Raw genomic sequence first — 19,161 nt, 5'->3', positions numbered from 1 at the left:
CATTCCCTTTGGATTGCCTGTTTTTAAACCTTTCTTGATTTACTTGATTTGCCTTCTTCATGATAAGCTGCAGACAGGAATTACATTGCTCTTTGGGATGTTGGGAGTGGTAGGAGGGCAAATTTGTTTGCCTGGTTGCTGCTGCCACCTTTTCCTGGCCAGAAGCACAAGGCAGGAGAGAGGTGTGCCTCCGGTGCCAGGGGAGTGATGGGCCTCCCCCCTCAGTGTAGTGAAAATTCCTTGTCCTTCATGTGGTAATAAGTGAGAAGTAGGTGTGTGCATTAGTGACCAGTTACCCACTGCGGGCAGTCATGGTACCTTGCTCTGCAGATATCTGTGGCTTCTGCCTATGAATGGGGGGGCTGGTACCTTGCTGTAGCAAAATTTTCCTTGTTCAAGAACCCCAGCACTGCTGTCACTGAATTCTTACAACTCCCACCTGCTCTGCTTGCTGCTTTAAAAGGAGCAGGTGGGTATGAGCAAATCATATACTGGAAGGGGCCTGTAATCTCAAAGCGTATACAACTGGTGGTTAATTCTTGTCTCTGTGCCCCCAGGCATGTTCTGGGCCAACCCCAGCAGTCTTGCTGGTTTTGAGGGTCAGGGTTAGGTAAGGATAGATCCCTCTGGGAGCGTATCTGCAAAATAATATGCGTGAGGTTCCAAAGAGACTGCTCACTCATATTCAGAATTGTGGTGGGAGCTTATGTACAGAGCAGTATTTTAGTAGCGAATTACCCTTTCTGGGATTCTTTATCCACAATATAGAAGCCTCTAATCACCTGCCCAACTCTTTCGAATAGATGTTTGCAAGAAGATGTGGGCCAAAATGCATTAAGCCAGTTTGAGGTATGTTCTTCTTTTTAGGGAAGAATTAACTCTCATCTGCCTCCCCCCACGGTGTTCAGGCCCCTACACTCACCATCCCTCAGCTTTTTTGCAGGCACAATTTGGTGTTTGCTAGTGTTTATACCTGTATGTTTATTATATGGAAGGAAGAAGTCCTCAGGACTGGCTCTGGGTTCAGTGCTCATCTCCTGCTACTGACTGACGGAGGTGAGATGGTGGGGGGAGGTGGGACTGGTCCCCGCGCCACGATGGAGTTACCAAATGAAGGTGCTGGCCCTGGGAAGAGGAGGGGGGGGCGCGATGCTTACGGCTGGAGGCTGAGGAGTTAGTGCGGGGGAGGGATTACAGAGGGGAAACATGAGAAAAGGGGGCAGCTGAGGGGGGGCCGTGGAGAAAAGAAGGGGGCGGCAGAGGAGCTACGGCAACTGCCCCCGGAGGAAGCCGCCACCCCGCTGCGAGCCCCCGGGGCCCGGCGGGGCGTTAAGCCGGGGGCGAGCTGGTTTCGCGGGGCTTTCCCGGGGGGCGAGGGCCCGGCGAGGGGGTGGGGTGGGGGGGGACACGACGGGGACACCCCAGCGATCCAGGCCGCCTTTTGCGGCGCGCCCCGCGGGTGCCGCGCCGCCCAGCCCCGCCGCGATCACATGCTGGGCGGCCGCCGCCGCCGCCTCCCGCCCGGCCCTCGGCTCCTCGGCTCGGCTCGGCTCGGCTGGGCTCGGCTCGGCTGGGCTCGGCTCCGCTCCGCCGCTCGCCCCGCTGCCAACCGCAGCCGCGGCCCCGCCGCTCCCCCCTCCCTCGCCCCCCGCCGCCGCGTCCCGCCGGGCCCCGCCGAGCGCGGCTCGGCCCCGGCTGCAGGGCGAGAGCAGGAGCAGGAGGAGGAGGAGGAGGAGGAGGAGGAAGTGTCTCGGCGTGGCGAGCGACCGCGGACCGCTGCGAGCCGCGGAGGGGGAGCGGCCGCGGAGGCTCCGCTCCCGCCCGGCCGAGGGCTTTCTCGGGAAGGTTTTGCTGCTGTTCCACGGAAAATCGGGCCGGGTGAAGCCGGAGGGTTGGCGGCTGCAAGGACTCTTTAACCCCTGCAACACCTTCTCCGGAGAGTCACTTTTCTCCCCTGAAAATCAGCGTTGCGTATTTTCCTTCGCCTGGTTCTTCGTAGTTGAAAAATAGACTTCAAAGGAGACGTGCGGCAGAACACTTCGGTCGGTTTGGGGAAGAACTGACTGTGGTACTGACTTTTTTTTAAGGCTCAAACGTTGGAAGTTTGGCGTAGAAGGGAATGTGGTTTGAATTTTTCGGTAGCTTTTCAAAGCCTTTTTTCCCCCGCCTGTTTTCAGTTGCTGTGTAGGTAATACCTTTTCTTCTATCGACAGACCTTAAGCTAAGAACGTTGTTTGGCTGTTGTGCCGATTAACAAGATTTTTTTTTTTTCTTTTTTCCTTCCTTCTGCTGACATACTGTTTTTGTTATCTTTTATCACAGAAACGTTTTATTAAGGGGTTGAGGCAGTACGGCAAGAACTTCTTCAGGATCCGAAAGGAGTTGCTTCCGAATAAGGAGACCGTAAGTACATTTGTACTTTATGTAATTTGCTTTTTCTCTTGCTGCTTCAGTGTTTGATCTTACGAAACTATTTCCTTTTCACCCTGATTTCTCTTCAGACAAATGGAGGAGAAACCCACAGCCTGAAAAGGTAGCTGTAATTTTTAGTGCAGTTTTCAGGTCTTAGTGTATGAAAGATGTTACATAAAATAGTCGTCATTGCTGGACGGAGTCGCTAAGGTTGGATGAAGTGTATTTATGGAGACCAAATCTAATTTTAAATTCTGACATTATGATGGGATAATACATTTATGTCACCCACTTGGGCTCAAATGGCAGTGGGTAATTAAAGAAAGCCAAAACAAAATCTAATTGAATCTGGAAGACTGAGGTATGTGCCTGCTCCTGTGAATTCGGCTGTTGTATTTAACTCTTCACGTTCCTGAAACGTGTGGATGGCAAGCGTGTAACTTCAGTTTCTGAATTGATTTGTGGCTTATTACTCTACTGAACTTCATAAAGCTTACATAACTGTCATGCTATCGAAAATCCTGGCAAGTGCTTAGAAGGAAGATGGACAGGGAGGAGTGGCTGACTTCTTCAAAGGAAAGAGGGTTTGGGAAGCCTTGGGAATCTAGTTACTTTTCCATTAGTCCTAATTGCCAAGCTTCTCTAGAAGCTTCGGTTTCTATTCTGCAGGTGTCATTTAACTGCTGGGAGGGTGGTTTTGGAAAGCGGTTTTCATATTTGTTCTGAATTTAGAAGGGAAATAATGACAATTGAGTTGGACTATTTTCTAGCAATGTGTTAGTGATCTGTAAGATATTTATTTAAAGCATAATCCGTTATTTAGACTTTTGCTTGTGTGGAATTTGGATGTTCAGTGGGGAAGAGCATTACTATAAAAATATTTTAAAACCTATCACTTACTGTAGGATGTTTCCATTCTCTTCTGAGATGTTCTTGTTAGACGATGCTGTGATACCACAATCTTCTGTTGGTAAATAGTTCGTAACACCGCATATGTCAAATAGAAAGGGGAGGATGGAATCATTCCTGGAGTGCCTCGGTTGGTGTATGTGTTCACTGATTCTATTGAGAAAGATGGGAAAACTTCATTAGTGGTCAAATGTAGGTAGACTTTGCTTTAGTATTCTCTTGGATTTTGGGGCATGAAGGCCCAGTGTTGGAAAGATGACAGCTTAGAAGGAATACCAAAGTAGTATGCTTCTTAGCAACATCTAATAAATCCAGCACACAGCTTAAGCAGTCCTTTCCTCTTTTCTTTAGAGTATCTCCTAGCAATGTGTTTAGAACAAATTGGTGTTTACTTTAGAAGTGAATTCTGCTGATGGGAAAGTTACTGGGACTCAAAACTACTTTTCTAAAGTTTGAATTAAAGCAACTGTGAAATACGCTTTTAAATATAAAATGTGTCTTTGTGATAGAGAAAAACAGTTTACAGGAGAAAGGAAAAGAAAAACGAAAGAGCTGAGGCTTGGAGGCAGATGTCGGACCCTGTTTGTACTACTTGACTTCTACATTTGAACTTGCATATCAGGCCTAAGGCTTTTTGTAAAAGTTTTGCAAGTTTGCAAGTGGTGTGAAACTTTATATAAGCTATCATTTTTCAAGTGTTACGTTTTTCTTCATTAGGTCTAAATTTTCAGTGTAGAGAAGACTAAATACTAAGTTTGAGCAACTGTGAAGCAGAGTGTTGATGGCTTTGAGCAGGCTTTTTTAGCCCCCAGTGGTAACTGATCTACAAATAACCTTTGACCTACAACGGATTGTTTAATCTCTGTTTCCTATTTTTGCCCACAGGTCTCACTTCTGCTTTCTTTTAATTCCCAATCTTTTTCAGACAAAATTTACAGCAGTTTTGCTCTAGTAAGGCATACAGAATAAAAGCTGCAGTAAATAATATTTGACTATCCAGTTTTGGTTTTCCTCCTTAAAGTGGAATAATGAATAATGTAAATTACAAGGCTGTGGAATTAATTTGTCTGTGTTTTTTCATCACCAAAATAATTTAAGATACTTTGCCTGCCATTTTTCTATTGCAGTGTGAAGTAACCCTCTAGTAATTCCAGAAATGCTAGAAAAAAGGCCTTATTTTCCTGTTTAGCTACCGTATTAACATGAGATGAAACTCTCAAAACTATTATGTGGACGCAGGAGCACTACGGCAACTCCCAAGTTCTGCAAAAGCTACTTGAAAATGAGTCAGGGGCATTCTTGATGTGACTTGCCCTAAATGGAAACCAGGCTATAGGTCAATACGTCCTGCACGTTTCTAATTTATTAGAGTTTACCTTAGCAGTCACTGAAGCCCGTGGGGAGGGGAGCCAGCATTTTTGCCTCTCTGCAAAACCTACTTAAAGTTAAATCTCCTTATTATCATGCTGCTTGTATAATGTGTGCCTTTTTTAGACATTTACATTTATGCTGCTTTCTCTGGGGGAGAACTCTTCCTAATTTTGCCTTAAGCCCTGTGGTTGGAACATGACAATAGTGCCAGATAAGTACTACAACAGAAATAGAAAATTATTGTAGAGTCTATTCTATATTAGAGCAAGCTGTGGCTACTGTACAGGAAGTCAGAATATAGAGGTGAATATGACATTGTATTTCTTTTATGATATTGGAAGATGTAAAGTGGCCAGGGTGAGAGATGAGAATTAGGCCATACTGTGCTAAGTTTTCGCAAGTGTGTTAAGGAATGTCCTATTTGAGTTGTGCCTTTGCTTTTTTTTTTCTTCCCATAGTTAGTATACAATATCTTTTAAGAAAACCCTGTATTTGTCAATGTGTTTTGACTAATTTAACATAGTTTTTCAACATTTTTTTAGTTGTTTCTTCTAAATTAATAACCAGCAAGAAAAAAATCTTTACAAAAGGAAATACTTAGCGCATTTCAAAGCCGTATGTTTGTTTAGGTCTTCACTTTTCCAGTTTATTCCAAAGTTTATGTCGAGAGGGGTTCCCAGTGGGCGTGAATGTAAATAGCTGTAGTATTCTCTTCAAGCTTTTATAAGCAAGAGACACAGGAACTAAAATAAGCTCTTAGCTGAGCATGCCCTCTGCTGAAGTGGGAATGCTGCAATGGATCAAGGAAAGCCTGGAGTTCTAGGGCTGGATCAGTGTTAGTTAACCTTCTGCTACTGTGGAGAAAAACTGTCTCCATGTAGATGAGCTTAAATAAAACTGCTGAAACTTCCTTGGGTTTCCATTGAACTCTGTCTTAAATCTAGCTTCTCACCTCTGTTCACATGTATCCTTCTTCCTTTCCCCTTCCTCCTGAATAGGTTTCTCATAGTTTCAGCTGTAGTTGAGTGGGACAGCTGGTGAAGTGTCCTGCTCTCATTTGGTCCGTGCTTAGCAGCACCTTTGATTCTTCTACCTGGTAAGGTGGGAAATAAATTTAGGAGGCACCTATTGTGACATGAACGGTTTTTTCATTAATAAGTTTCATTTAAATTCGTATGGTGTGAGAATGCAAGGTACGCAGCTGACAAAGTTTTTATAAGTATACGATTTGGCTTTAAATGTGGTCATTCCCCTCCCGTCCATTTTAGAATAATTTGCTAGAATTTAGTGATAATATGGGATTTTCAAAGTATCTGAAGTTTTCCTGCTCTGAATTCTTCAGGTGATTACCCTGAACTACTTGAATTTGAGAGTTTTAGAAGCCACCAGCATTGTGATAGGCCTGGGGTAAATGTACTTAAAAGCCTACAAGGTCGGGGATTGTCTTACTGTGTTCTTGTAAATATATTTAATTCTGTGTTAGTGACGTGCAAAAGGTAAATAGAAGCATGGAATGAACATGAGCAACGTCCAGTCAGAGCAGGAGGAGGATGCCAAGTCATGGTGTCGGCTTGCTCGGAGTTAGGGCTGGGTCCTACCCTTGTGCTGGTCACTCAGAAGCACTTCTCTGAGCTTCATTAGGGCACAGTTTCAGTTTGCCTGAACTATTTAAGGCCACGGTCCCAGAAAAACAGATCCATTTTCCTCTGGCTGGAGTTCCTGCAGCCTGCTTTCTGTCAGATGTGTTGTCTGACCAGGGGAACTCAAACATCTGATGCTGGTTGATTAGCCGCTAGAAATGGAGGGGGATGCGTGTGGTTGACCCTTTGGCAGCCCGGCATAGGTTTAAGAATAATAGCATGTTATATCATTAGCCATGGCATACGCTGCAACTGGTTTGAGGTTTTGGAAACACTGGCTTTCAGGGGAATAGGCTCAAGTACTTTTGACCTTTTCTACCTATCCTTAAAACTGGACACTTAGCGGAACGTTTTGAGGCTCTCGCGTGACCCCTACTGCGTTCTTCAGGGAAGGTTTGTGGTATGATGGTGACCGTGGTCTAATTGTCTGCTTGTCTTTTTTTTGGGCAGTCCAAAGCTCCTTAGTGAGCCTTGTAGAGCCGCTTGCTTATTGAGGAGTCTAAAAAGAGGACAGTGAATCTTTGTGGAGGCATATGCAGACTTTGGTCTAATTTTGTTTTGAATTTCTCTATTGAGCACGTAGGTATCTTCGGTGTGTGTGATTTTTGGTTTGGCTGCTTAGCAAGAGACGACAGAGTGCAATCGAAAAGTCTTGCCTCTGGGTAGATGCTTCTGTATTTAGCTTTAAAACACAGCGTAAACAGAAGTCAAGAATATCAACTGTTTTCCTTCGATCAAAATACCTGCAATGTGCTGTATTTATGTGCATGAGAACTAAGTATGCATCACTTTCTGCTTTAGGAAAAATAGTCGCTCTTCTGATAGCAACATCTTTTTCTCCAAAGTAAATGCTGTTGGGACATATCTCAGAGACTAAATAAGCTGTGCTCTGTTAATGTTAGGAGACAAAATGAGTGCAGTGTGAGCTTTCAGCATAAACTTCTGTTTAATTTTAGATTGGGGTTTAGATAAACAATTTTATTCTTGCCTCATTAATGCTTAATCTTGTGTTACATAATATACAATATTGGCTTCCTGAGTAGCTCTTAAATATAGTCAAATGTGTAGTAACTGAAAGGTCACTGCAGTTACCATATGTGCAGCCTGGCAAGGTGTTTGTCCTCTCTGAGGACATACTGCATACTAATCATGTCAACAAACAGCCTTAATAATATCATGCAAAATTCTTACGAGCCTATGAAAGGTAAAGATTCTCTCTCCACATAATTGTTCAAATAGCAGTTTTCCTTTGATCAAGAGAGGGGGATAATTAGGTGAATATATTTTGGTCTGTTACTATAAAGTGATTAGTTAGCCCTACATTGACTTTTTAATATTTGCATTTAGTGGTATAACTTATTTGTACCAATAGCTGAGTTTGTGGCATGGGCATTATCACTCTTCTCCCTTCCCAAAGGAAATACATTTTATTAGATGGTATATTCCCCTAATGATAGGATATTAATACATTGCATAGTCAAGGCATATTATTTCCTGACTTGTCTTTGCTGCAGGAGTGTTCAGAAAGGCACAAGCTATGTAAGCCTTTTCTGTTTGAAAGCTGAACCTTTTTCCTTAATAACTTGTTCTAGCCTAGATGCAGTCAGAGCTGAAATTTTCCATTAGAGTTTGAAGCGACTGCCAACATAAACAGCCACTGCTTCTTTTCATTTCATCTCTGCTCACTGCTGCTAGTGCTTCCATGGCGTGGATATTACAGTTGGAGGGTTTTGTTCTTGTTAAAACAGGGACTATAGACTTCACATTTTAAAAACGATAGCCTCAGACTTTTTTTCTTTAGTCATAGCAGATATCCTACTGGGCTTCAGTCCATTTTGAAAAATGGGCAGAGGCATCAGTTGCTTTTCCTCTGTGAGTGAAACCATTGATTCATTTGCATAACAAACTCTTCTGTAGGAAACATGTTGCTTTTTTTTCTTTTTTTTTTTTTTTGAGTGTGGCTATATTACCTGATTGAGGGAGAACACTAATATGTTTGGCTTTAAGGTAAAGCAGTGTACTGAGGAGGCATACAGTAATTCAGTTCACGCTTCTCACCAGGAGCAGAATAAGTAAGCCAAAGAATTTAATGAAATGCTGAGCTCATAGGAGCTGTGCTCAGATGGAGATATTCCTAAATTTAAGTGACACTGAGCTGAAAGCTGTTTACAAAGACCGGATCATCTGTAAGGGATGTTGGGTATGTGTGTTCACTGTGATTTGGCTGGTTTTTAAAGTTTAACTGTTAAACCTATTGCAAATGTCATCATTTTATTGGATGATAAAACAGAAGTTTTGGAAAGGTCTTTAAAGCAACATAAAGGTTTAACTCTAGTATATACCATGTCATCTTCATCTCTAAAACTGATTTCAGGTCTTGCAGGTGAGTAGAGCTGCCGACTGTATACTTCATTGGACAAGCTTGGGCCACAGTTCCAGCTTAGTGGTTTATATACATCATATGTGTTCCTTTTGTTTCAGTTTCCTGAGTTTCTTCTTTTGACTTAACATATCGTGAAGGTATATGTTGCTTGGCTCTTAAGTCCTTGCTCTGTGACCTGCCTTTCTACATTGACTGTTGGCTTTTAGGGCCTGGTGCCTTTAGTGTGTGGTCGTCTGATTAATGACTACAGTTACATCTTCCAAAGACCAAAATACCCTCTCACATACCTCTGTCTCTTGATTTCAGCTGAAGCAAGTAAAACCAAGGAAAGAAAGTACCTAATGTGCTTTGTTTTTGTTTCAAATCTCTTAAGCTTTCTCTTAAGAGAATAAGAGAACTCATTTTCAATTTTATTATTTTTGTATTCTAAAGGTAAATGACGGTGTTATCAGCTCAAAAACTGAGCTGCTTATTCTTCTTACTAAGAAACCTTTGTAGGTGAAGAGCATAAAACCAGAAGGTGTATTCACTGTGCCAACTGGACTCTAGAATTGTGTTTAGCATCAGTAATAAATCAACTCTGCACTGTGGTGGGGGCTTTTTATTATTTTACATTACAAGATTGGAACTCATTGTTTATTTTTCTCTGAAGGTTTAGAGGTAGGAGTAAAATATTGTTGCAAGCAAAAGAGGGCCATTAGGCAATTGCATTGAGTTCTGTCAGAGCGCCAAAAAGGACAATTTCTGCTTTGTAGTGAAAGGTATGTAGCTGAACATCTAAGCCAAGATTATTTGGGAAATTGATACAATATTGTCCAAGTCTTCCTCAACAACTGAGATAACACAGTGCTGCTGTGACTCTTCCATAGTTCTGTTACACTGTGTATTTTCCTCACCTTCTGTTTATAATTCACCATCATAAGGCATTTTGTTTATTTTCTGATTGTGAATTCTCTTTTTTGCATCTGTGCAGAAGGGTATGTGTGACTGGTTAAAGTGTTTTTGTTCACCAGCAGCTGTATACTTTTTCTGTATTTTTCTTTTCCTATGACAAAAGATACCAGCTTTTTCTTTTGTGGTAGTTGTCAGATTGTATCGAATACTCAGACATCAATCCTAACGTCCTATGAATCTCAGGTACATAAAATAGTTATCTATTCGGGAATTTGTGGAGTTTATTTTCACAGTTGAGGGTCCTATTCTGGCAAGATGCTTTTCCACAGATGCCGTGCACCAAACCCTTCATGTTGTTTGTTTCCCATGCTGTTAGCAACTGAAGATATGCTTTAAAACATGAAGATGGCTTTCAGAAAGGCAAAAATAAATGTCATCTAAACAACAGTGACGTTTGTGGGGCATCCTGTCCTAGAACAGCGCTAATATTATAAAATTTGGGTAACTCCTTGAAGGAATTAATCTGTATAATCCTGCCTGGTGTCTGATTTTTCAGATGGCTTAATAGAGAAATATTCTCCATGTAATCCTCTCTGGTACTAACTCACAGACCCGCAACTGATATCTCATGATCTTTAATCGTGTACCTGAGGTACAGCACTGTTGGGTGTGGAATTGAAGCTTTACAAGTTAAGAGCTGAGTCAAAAGCAAACTTAGTGACCTGCTCTGGGAAACCAAAAACTTCTGTGGCAAAGCAGGAAGATAAGCCTTGATGTCCTTTATAATAGTTTCATTGATGTAAAAGTGGTGTTGCACAAATCTCATCCTGCAAGTAGTTGATTTAATCTATGAAAGATATACATGAATCAATGGCTTTGTTTTATGGCCAGTTAAAGACTTCTGTTATGCCCGACCATGGCTTTCTAAGATGGTATTGTCTGTTGGGGAGGGACGGGATGGGGCCAAAGGGGACAACACAGTGCAAGTCTCTTTGTTATGCTTCAGATGGTGTCTACCTGGTACTGGTTAGTCCCTCTTTCTTATCTATGCAGCAGGAATGTTAACCTCTAAAAATTCCTGTATGGAGCAGACAAAGGAATGCTTTTTTAAAAGGGTTTTTAGAAAGAGAGGGAGATGTGGCGACAAGTCGTTTGGTTGGCAAATAGTGAGTTTTATGGCAATTGCTCAAGTCTGAGATACTGAAAAACAAACTGCGGTGAAACTCAAGCAGTTTTTGTAGCTAATTCAGCTTGGGTGTTTGAACTTGATGTTTATGGCCTATACGTAGTTGTTTTTTTGATTTTGTGTGTGTGTATTTGGGCCAAATTTCATCCCTAGTTATCCACTGGAAGCCAGCACAAACTGCTCACAGTTAGTTTTCACCAGACTGGTGGCTTGCTTACATTTGAGGAATAAGGATTCTGTCTTGCTACTTGTTTTTTTTCCTCCTCAGCACCCACACTGCTTTCTTATCCTAGTCAGGCATAATGAAGATTAATTGCGAATGTACCATTAAGGGGAAAAAAATGGAGCAGGGGCAGCTAGATTGTAGCTAACATAACTGAGGATGTTATTGAGGTGTTGTCCCAAGTGGTGGCATTTCATGTGTGTATTCACAGCGGCGTGAGAGAGGTAGATTACAATTTCAGAAGGTATTGCGGCAGTTTTCTTGAATTTTTGAGTTCAGGAAGCAAATAAATGTAAACAGCTTTGACCTGTTGAGAGAGTCATGTTACAGGAGGGTCAGGGTGATCTGGAGTGCTTAGTGGTGCAAAGCAGTTTTCAGACCCTTAACACAGACATTCATAAAATTGTTGTCCAGGTTGTGTGGGGTTCAGTAGAGCAAGCCATTTGGTGGCAAAGGATTGTGCACCAGGCAAAAAAAAAAAAAAATCAAAACTAACTGTTGGCAGAGAGTAAACTATACTTTTAATGCATCTTGCCTGCCACACTGAGCATGAAATTAACTTTCTTCTTATACAACAGATCATTGGCCTTAATCGTCGCTTCCTGCCCCAGATGGCACCGTAAGAACGGTATCTACAGTGTTCTGTTGGCATAGAATCAGCCCCCAAATACATTATTCAGTCCTAAATATCCTGTAATATGCTGCTATAACTGTACTGTGAGAACAAGACAATAACAACTTCAGTAGACAGATGCACTCATTTTGTCATTTTTGTTTCAAACCAGCTGTAAAAAAGAAGCAGTGCTTGATTACTGGTTTTTTGTTGTTTGTGTGGTGTTTTTTTTTTTTCTTGCCAAGGAAAACTCCCAGGAATTACACAGATTTTGGAATAAACTGAAAACGGGGAGTTAAGAATAGTGGCTTTTGTTTAAAGGGGCTGTACCTAGGGGAAACTAAGGCAGTTTGTGGATATAACAGGCTCTGTAAGCCTTGTACTTTAAGAAACGTTTAACATCACAAGCTGAAATCTGCTGGTTTGTTTTGTTTCCCCTATTTTGTATCTGAAAGAAAAGTGCTTAGGAGTATGACAGAATTCCAATTCTCAGGAAGTAAAAGTGCTAATGGTTACTTGTAGGTGATGGTGGTGGTGTTTTGAGTAAAATCTACTGCTTTTACCACAGCAGCACATAAGGGAAGGGGCCTGTTCTGCAAGATTGGGAGGAGAAAGGCTGCAAATCTGAACCGCAGCCCTGTGTGTGTGTGTGTGTGTGTATGATCGTGGATTTATAGCAGGGGATACGTCTCCTTTCCCTGACAAGAGGTAGAATGCATTTTCAGGCATCTTAATGCCTTTTGGTATGTGGAAAACCAAAATAATGAAGCTGTGAGCCATGTGAAATGCTTAGGCTTTGGGTTCCCTGTTCCTGCTTCAGACTAGTAAGTGTCTTGCAAGACTGGGGTCCACCACTGGTGCTTTTGTACATCTTCCTTGCTGACTGTGCCTGCGACAGCCTCCCAGGTAGAACTACTTTCTTACGCTGCAGCATCACATGTTCTGCAGTAAAGAAATACAACACACTGCTTCATTTCTTGCTTTTAGTCTAGTGAAGAAGGTGCAGGTAGTGTCGTGTCAAATGTTGAGTAATCAAAGCAGCTTCCACAGCAAACCTGTTGCTTTTTACATCCCTTATTTTTTAAACATCTTAGAACGTCAACAGATGTGTTTTCTTCTGATTTAGCTCTTCTAAGATTAAATTTTTCAATTCCCCTTTTTTTTGTAAGTGTGAACTTCGGAACTTTTTGGGAGATGTGAACGAAAGAGATGGTTTCCTAAGTAGTCGCTGTATTTAAGAACTTGGAGTCTTAGGAAATAGACAAAGTGTTATGAGATTAATGACAAAATCAAAAATGTTGACTACTGATGGTTGGGAAATCCGCATTGGCTCTGGTCATCTGGCGTATAGAAAATTGGCAGGGAATGTTGTTTCTTTTTATGCTAACATACTCCTGTACAGCAGTAAGAAGTGTGGCATTTAAAAGATGCTGATAAGTACTTTTATTGCCATGGTGAAATAGATTGTTCTTGTTGGGTGGAACAGTCGATTCCTCTCCTTCCCCTCCCCCACATGTACTTTCTGTGCTCCCTTTTTTTTTCCTACCAGTGCCCATGACACAAACTGAATTATTTTGTACAATGCCTCTAGACCCTAACCTTTAAAGAAAGGGGGAGAGTACATTCCAGGTTATAAAACAGCTCTTTCCTCATGCAATTTGAGAAGTCCTCCCCGTTGTTTAATTCTGGGCCTGCTTTGTGCCTGGTACCTCTTGTTGTGTAAAGCACTAGGCCATCCCCCAGGAACCCTTGATTTATTTGGCTAACTCTGCCCTTCTCTGTGGTTCAGAAACCTCTTAATGATCTGTGAAGCTCCAAAATTTTGGAGTTGAACAGTAGTAGTTTTAAGAACCTCCTCTACTACATGAAAGTCTTTTAACACTTTCCACATGCTGGGTTTCTGGCCTCATGAGAAGCTGACCTCCTACAAATATAGTTTGTAAAGCTAGGCGTCCTGGGCCAGGGCTTGTTAATGCTGTTGTGAAATGGGGGGGAGAAAAAAAATGTAATGAAAACTCCGGGCTCTTGGCCAGCAAGGAAGATGTGATACAGTGAACATGTTCCTGTTGCCCTTTGTTACTGTTCAGGTTTGATTAGCTTTGTTTCCTGTAAGCTTAATTACAGTTCTTTTCTTCTTTTTTCTTTTTTTTTTTTTCTTTTTTTTATGGCTAAGGAGGGGATCTTTGCCAAAGCTCAAGTCTTTCATTACCTGAATTGCAGTGAGGGGGAACTGGAAAAATAAATCATGGCACCTCCCCAATAAACAAACAAACCTGGGGAGAAAAAAAAGAAAAAAGAACCCCCAACGAAAACCCCCCCAGAAGAAACCCCGTTAAACTAGAAAAACAACCCGTTTCTCTCTCCTTTCCTTGTTCCTGCAGCTATTATTACTTTCCATCTGTTACTTTCCCTTCCCTGAAGTTTCTTTTAGCCCTTTAGGGTTAAGAGTGAATTTAGACAAAAGTGTAATGCTAACTGCATTACTTGGATTTATCTTTTCTATTTAGCAGCACGAGATACGGGAAAGAGGGATTTTGCCATTCTAAATGCTTCCTTATTTCGAAGAGCCCAAAAGACATTTCTTGCCTGTGTATGTAGGAAAGGGTGGAGCATGTAAGCCTCATGACCTCATCAGAGATTGTATACTTGCTAGTTTGTCTGAAAGGTGGGGTTTTTTTTTGCCTGGGCAGTGTTTTTCACATTTGGTTGTTGTGCTTCACTAGAGCTTAGCTGACTTCTCTGCGATTTTGATGTTACACAGACTACACTTTCTGCATAGGTTTCCTTGCATTGTATTAGAGTAATACAGTTGCAGTGTATAATGGCTGAGATACTGGAAGAAGATAATTTACAGAAATAGATGTTTTGTTGGTTTGGACTCTGGTTTTGTTCTGCAGTATTTCATACCTTGCAGATTGAGATGTGATTAAAAATAAGTGCCATAAACCTTGCACAGTCTGGATGCTTAAAGGGCATATGGAAAAATGCATTTATCCTAATTCCCACTGTTCAATCAGATCCAGTATGTAGAATAACTCTGTGGGTTGTATAACTGGACTTCCACCTTGTTATGAAGAAGTGACATGGACAAAGGCCTTCCACCTTCAATGCTGTGTTAAAGTTGTATTGATTTAACAATTCCAGCTCATGTTCTTATTCTGTGGCATTTGATGTGATAGATTTTTTTTGTTGTTATTGCCTGGCTTTAGAAGAACATTCTTTTGTTGTGAGCATGAGAGCTTTTAAAAAGAATTTGTCTGCTCACTGTCGGCATAAAGCTCTCCTCCCTATCTTTCCCTTATTTATATACTTTTCAGGTGATTAATGTTTTTGTTTCGGAGAAATCTGTGTTTCTTAAACTTGTAAGCCTTTCAAAAATTACTCAAATTATTTTCAGCTAAAGGATGAAAAGGCTGAAGCTAAAGTCTTGTTAGATTTGAACAACCAGTGAGTTTTAACCCATAGCTCTCCAAGATATATTTGGGAATAATGCATATACTTTTAGAAAGTTTTGTTTAATAGGTGTGTATCTGCTGTAGAGACACAAATGAAGGTTATAAGCTGCTGTTTGTGGGTGTTATGAATCACCCCACTTGCCCTCATGCTTCTGAATATTTTTCCATAGAGCATATTAATAGTGCTACTGAAGAGGAATCAATGGGATTAAGTGTTTATGTGAAAACTGCCCTACCATTTTCCCACCTCATCTGATCGGTCTTTTATAGTCCTTATTCCGTGTTTACACAATGCTGAGTCGCGACTCTGAAAAAACCATGCTGGCATTTAGAAACTGCAACTGTAGAAGTTTTCATTGCTTTAGCAATTAAGTAGTATGTGACAAATTTATGTGAATCACCCCTGAATAGCTAGTTTTATATAGTTATGTCTGTGCCAAACCAGTGTTAAGTTTTTGGTTTTTCTTTTAATTACTGAAGTTTTGCTTTGACCTTTTCAAGTGAACTTACGTAGAAAAGATATGGGGAATTCTTAAAACTGAGTTTCATGTTGTGTTCGATTGCTTTAGTTGTCATCTTGGAGCTGAAAATGTGGATGGAATCCTGCAGGCTGTAGATAAACAGCCTTTCTGGTGCACTGTTCAGTCTTGGTTTGTCGTTCCATAAAGGTCATGTCAAAAGGAAGAAAAACAAAACAAAAAACCCCAGACTAGCAGCTTTGTCTTATTTTAGGAATAAGAAGTTCTTTGGGCTACTGATTTTTCAGATATTCTTGCTTCAGTCTCTCTCCAGGAATATATCATCTCTCCTTCAATGCTGAAAAAAGTCCATTGTGTAACTTACTTCCCTTTACTCTGTTAATCAGCCTCCAGCTTTTGCAACTTCATTGTAGCTGCAATAACTCTATTGGCAAAAGGAAGGAAAATAAGAAGAGGTAGTTTTTTTAAATGGGGTTGATGTCTGTAGTTGAAGTCTTTGCAGATTGAGCAGTGCAAGGAAAAAACACAGCTAGTGGAAACCTCGTGGATGGACGTTGACAGATATGGTTTGCTCTGACACTTAATTAGACCTGTCCATTTCTGAATGGTTGTTAGAAGGTGGAAGGACGGGGCTGAGGGGAAGCTGGTGTGTTGGGTACCAGGCAGTTTCCTAAGATCATCCATCTGCTTTTGTTCCTCTTCTTCCCCACTTCCCAAGGTCACCTTCATCTGCAGTATACAGTGGGGATTTCCATTTTATTTCATTAGAAGTGTTTTTGAAGGGCAGCAGAAAAGTAAGTTAGATGCTGCCAAAGCTTTGTTGCCTCTGTATTATTTTGCCTTGTCTCCATCATAATTAATGTTGACGTTGCTTGCTTGAAGGCTGCTGGGTTCCTGGCAGCTCTGCTTTTTTACTCCCCAGGGGATCTCCTAGCTATGGGATATATGCCCTCTGCGATGCAGACGCTGAAAAAATAAGTTGCAGGTACCTGCATCTTTCTGAACAGAAACAATGTGTGCCCATTAATTAAATCCTTTAATAAGTTAAAAGCCCTTTTGTAGGAGGCTTCCTCTGTTAGCTTTGAAGCACTGCTGAGGAATCCTGTGAACTGGTACCCGCTGAAGGCTCCGAGCTCCGCATCCCTTGGTGCTGGGAGGTTGCAGCTGTACACCTGCTCTGGGCCCTCCTGGGTGTCCGGGGTCATGTCAATGCAAATTTTTCTAAGCCTAGTGAGTAACCAAACCACAGTAAAAAATGGCTAGTGCACCACAGAAAAAGCTTTGTTCGTATATTTGACAATTAGAATGGTTTCAATTATGAGACCACTTTGCAGTAGCATGTGTTTGATGGATTAGGGAAACATGAGTAATAGAAAACCTGTCTTGCTGCTTTGTCTCTCGAGTCTTTTCTGAAGGGGGGAAGGAGTGTGTGCTATTTGGGTTAGCAACAGTTCTCTTCTCAGTAGGGAAACGCAAGTTAAGGTGCCCTGCCTGGCTTTAAATATTAAAAAATAACCAAAAGCAACTACTACAAGAACTAACTATTTGAATTCAAGAGTTGTGTGATATTCGCTTATATACTTTTTTCCTACTTTCAATACAACTTCGAAAATTTGAATTTTCAAGGGTGCGGTGGGAATTTATGCTTAGTTGAGCTCTCGTTACTGGATGTTACTCTCCTCAAGGTAATTGTCTGCTGTGATTGACTGTAAGGAAATAATCTGTGTTAGCTGTGGGTTTGTTAGGTTTTGTTGTTGGGTGTTTTCGTTTTTAATTGCCAGAGCACTGAATGTAGCACAGGTACTCTTCTAACATAGATACCACAAAAGGATATGGGTAAGTGGCTGTATCTTGTAATGCTTTCACCTTGTCCCACGTATTTATCTATTGAAAAATTCAGTTGTTCTTAGAAATCTGCGTATCTGTACAGTAAATAACTTCTTTTTCTGAAGTTAGTACCTCTCTCTAAGGCCAAAAGGAAACTGGTGTTTTCCTCCATTGTTGGATGTAATTCTTTGGTGTGTTAAACAAATATTTTCCTTCGCAGTAAATTAAAATACATACACATCCGTAACTACAGTACCTGGAGAATATCCTAATTCGGGAAGCAACATTATTAGGATTGGAAGCAAAACCAAATTAGGATTTGTTATCCCTTCCACAGTTCAAATCTTATTAGCTGGATTGTTCCTCTTGGGTAAGAACCACAAGACAATTCAGTAGGAAAGCAGTAAGTTTGATGTTAGACTTACATAGCTTTTCCATGCCACACGAGTGACACAGTGTGCTCTGCTGACCTGTTACCTTCTTTACTACAGTTCATAGTTAATTATTTTTTCCAGTTGACTGTCTTTTGAACTCTTCCTGTATGAAGAATTATCATAGGTTTGGAAACCAACACAATGATTTTTAACTTTTGATCTTATCTGAACTTGTTAAACTTTTATTTGAATTTGTTCTGAGGAGCAGAGTGTGTGTGGCAGACAAAATGACTAACAGACTTGTTACTGATCAACATAATCCTGAAAAAAAAAAATATTAAGAGTTTCCTCCCTCCCTGTTACCCAATTGTTTGGAGCTAACGTAATGTTACTGGAAGCCTTGCTCTCTTCTCCCTAGGCTGCGGACACTGGCTGCCCTGAAGGACAGTTACAGCCAGAGGTAGTCAAGTATCTGATAATACAGTTGCCCGCCCTTTGAAAACTGAATTAATATTAACAAGCCAATCTCCTAGGATACAAAGCAATGGTCTAGTTAATGACTTGGGATGGGGGGAAGGCACATGTTTCAAGTTACTCTTGAATTTTGGTTTTAAGGTGATAGCACCAGTGAGCGTTCATTCTACAGTGGAAAGCAATAATATGCGTGGGTATCTATTGTAGCATTAAAATTGCAATTAATTTGGTTTTTATGTGATGTAGTCTCACTCTCAGCTTGTCCACATAGGAAAATTGACTGCCACATTTGTACAGAAGCAGTGTAATTTTACTGGAAGAAGTTAACCCCTTTCCAGGGTAACATGATGATACTTTGATGATCCATTATATTATTGCTATGCCCCTGTCATTCTTCGGTTCACTTTCCTTGGGAGACTGCGATTGGAAAGAGCAAGAATGATATGAACACACAGCATTGCTTTTTTAAAAAAACGTAACAAAAAACTAAAGCAAACTACAGCAGTCAAAACACACACAAAAACCCCATCATTCCAAATTCATTGCCTAAATCTAATAAAACTACAGGCTGGCATTCAGGCAGGGTTTTCAAACACAAAGGGTCTAACAGCCTTGTGACAGCGTGACTGTTCCTGAAGGTTAGTTTTCAAATGTGCAGTTAACGTCAGCCTTTTGGAGATTATACACTAATGCACTATGGACAGCCTAGTTCCTTTTATCTTGAAAAGGGCTGCTTTTAATGTTGAAAGTGTGGAGCCAATTATTTCAGGGTTACATGGCAGTTGTTTTTTTTTATTCTGGCGTGTTCCATGAGAGTTTTATGCCATGTTTCTCCCATCCTTTTCTTTTGAGTAATTCTACCTTGTTTCAGATACTTGTGGTGTTGCTATTGAAGATAAAAATGTCTTTAAGAAAAAATAT

The 19,161-nt window shown here is 41.1% G+C and overlaps 1 protein-coding gene across 4 annotated transcripts in view; it reads left to right on the top strand.

The window, feature by feature from the left end:
- Positions 1–19,161, top strand: part of RERE (arginine-glutamic acid dipeptide repeats) — a 254,855-nt gene that overhangs the window by 196,750 nt on the left and 38,944 nt on the right. For all 4 annotated transcript variants that reach the window (XM_074848543.1, XM_074848545.1, XM_074848544.1 and 1 more), the window contains one exon: positions 2,323–2,403. In XM_074848543.1, the coding sequence (XP_074704644.1) occupies positions 2,323–2,403 (81 nt within the window). The remainder of the gene's footprint in view (positions 1–2,322; positions 2,404–19,161) is intronic.

Source organism: Strix aluco, chromosome 22, assembly GCF_031877795.1.
Source record: "Strix aluco isolate bStrAlu1 chromosome 22, bStrAlu1.hap1, whole genome shotgun sequence".
NCBI lineage: Eukaryota > Metazoa > Chordata > Aves > Strigiformes > Strigidae > Strix > Strix aluco.
The sequence above is the reverse complement of the archived record's forward strand: the minus strand, read 5'-3'. Positions and strand labels throughout refer to the sequence as shown.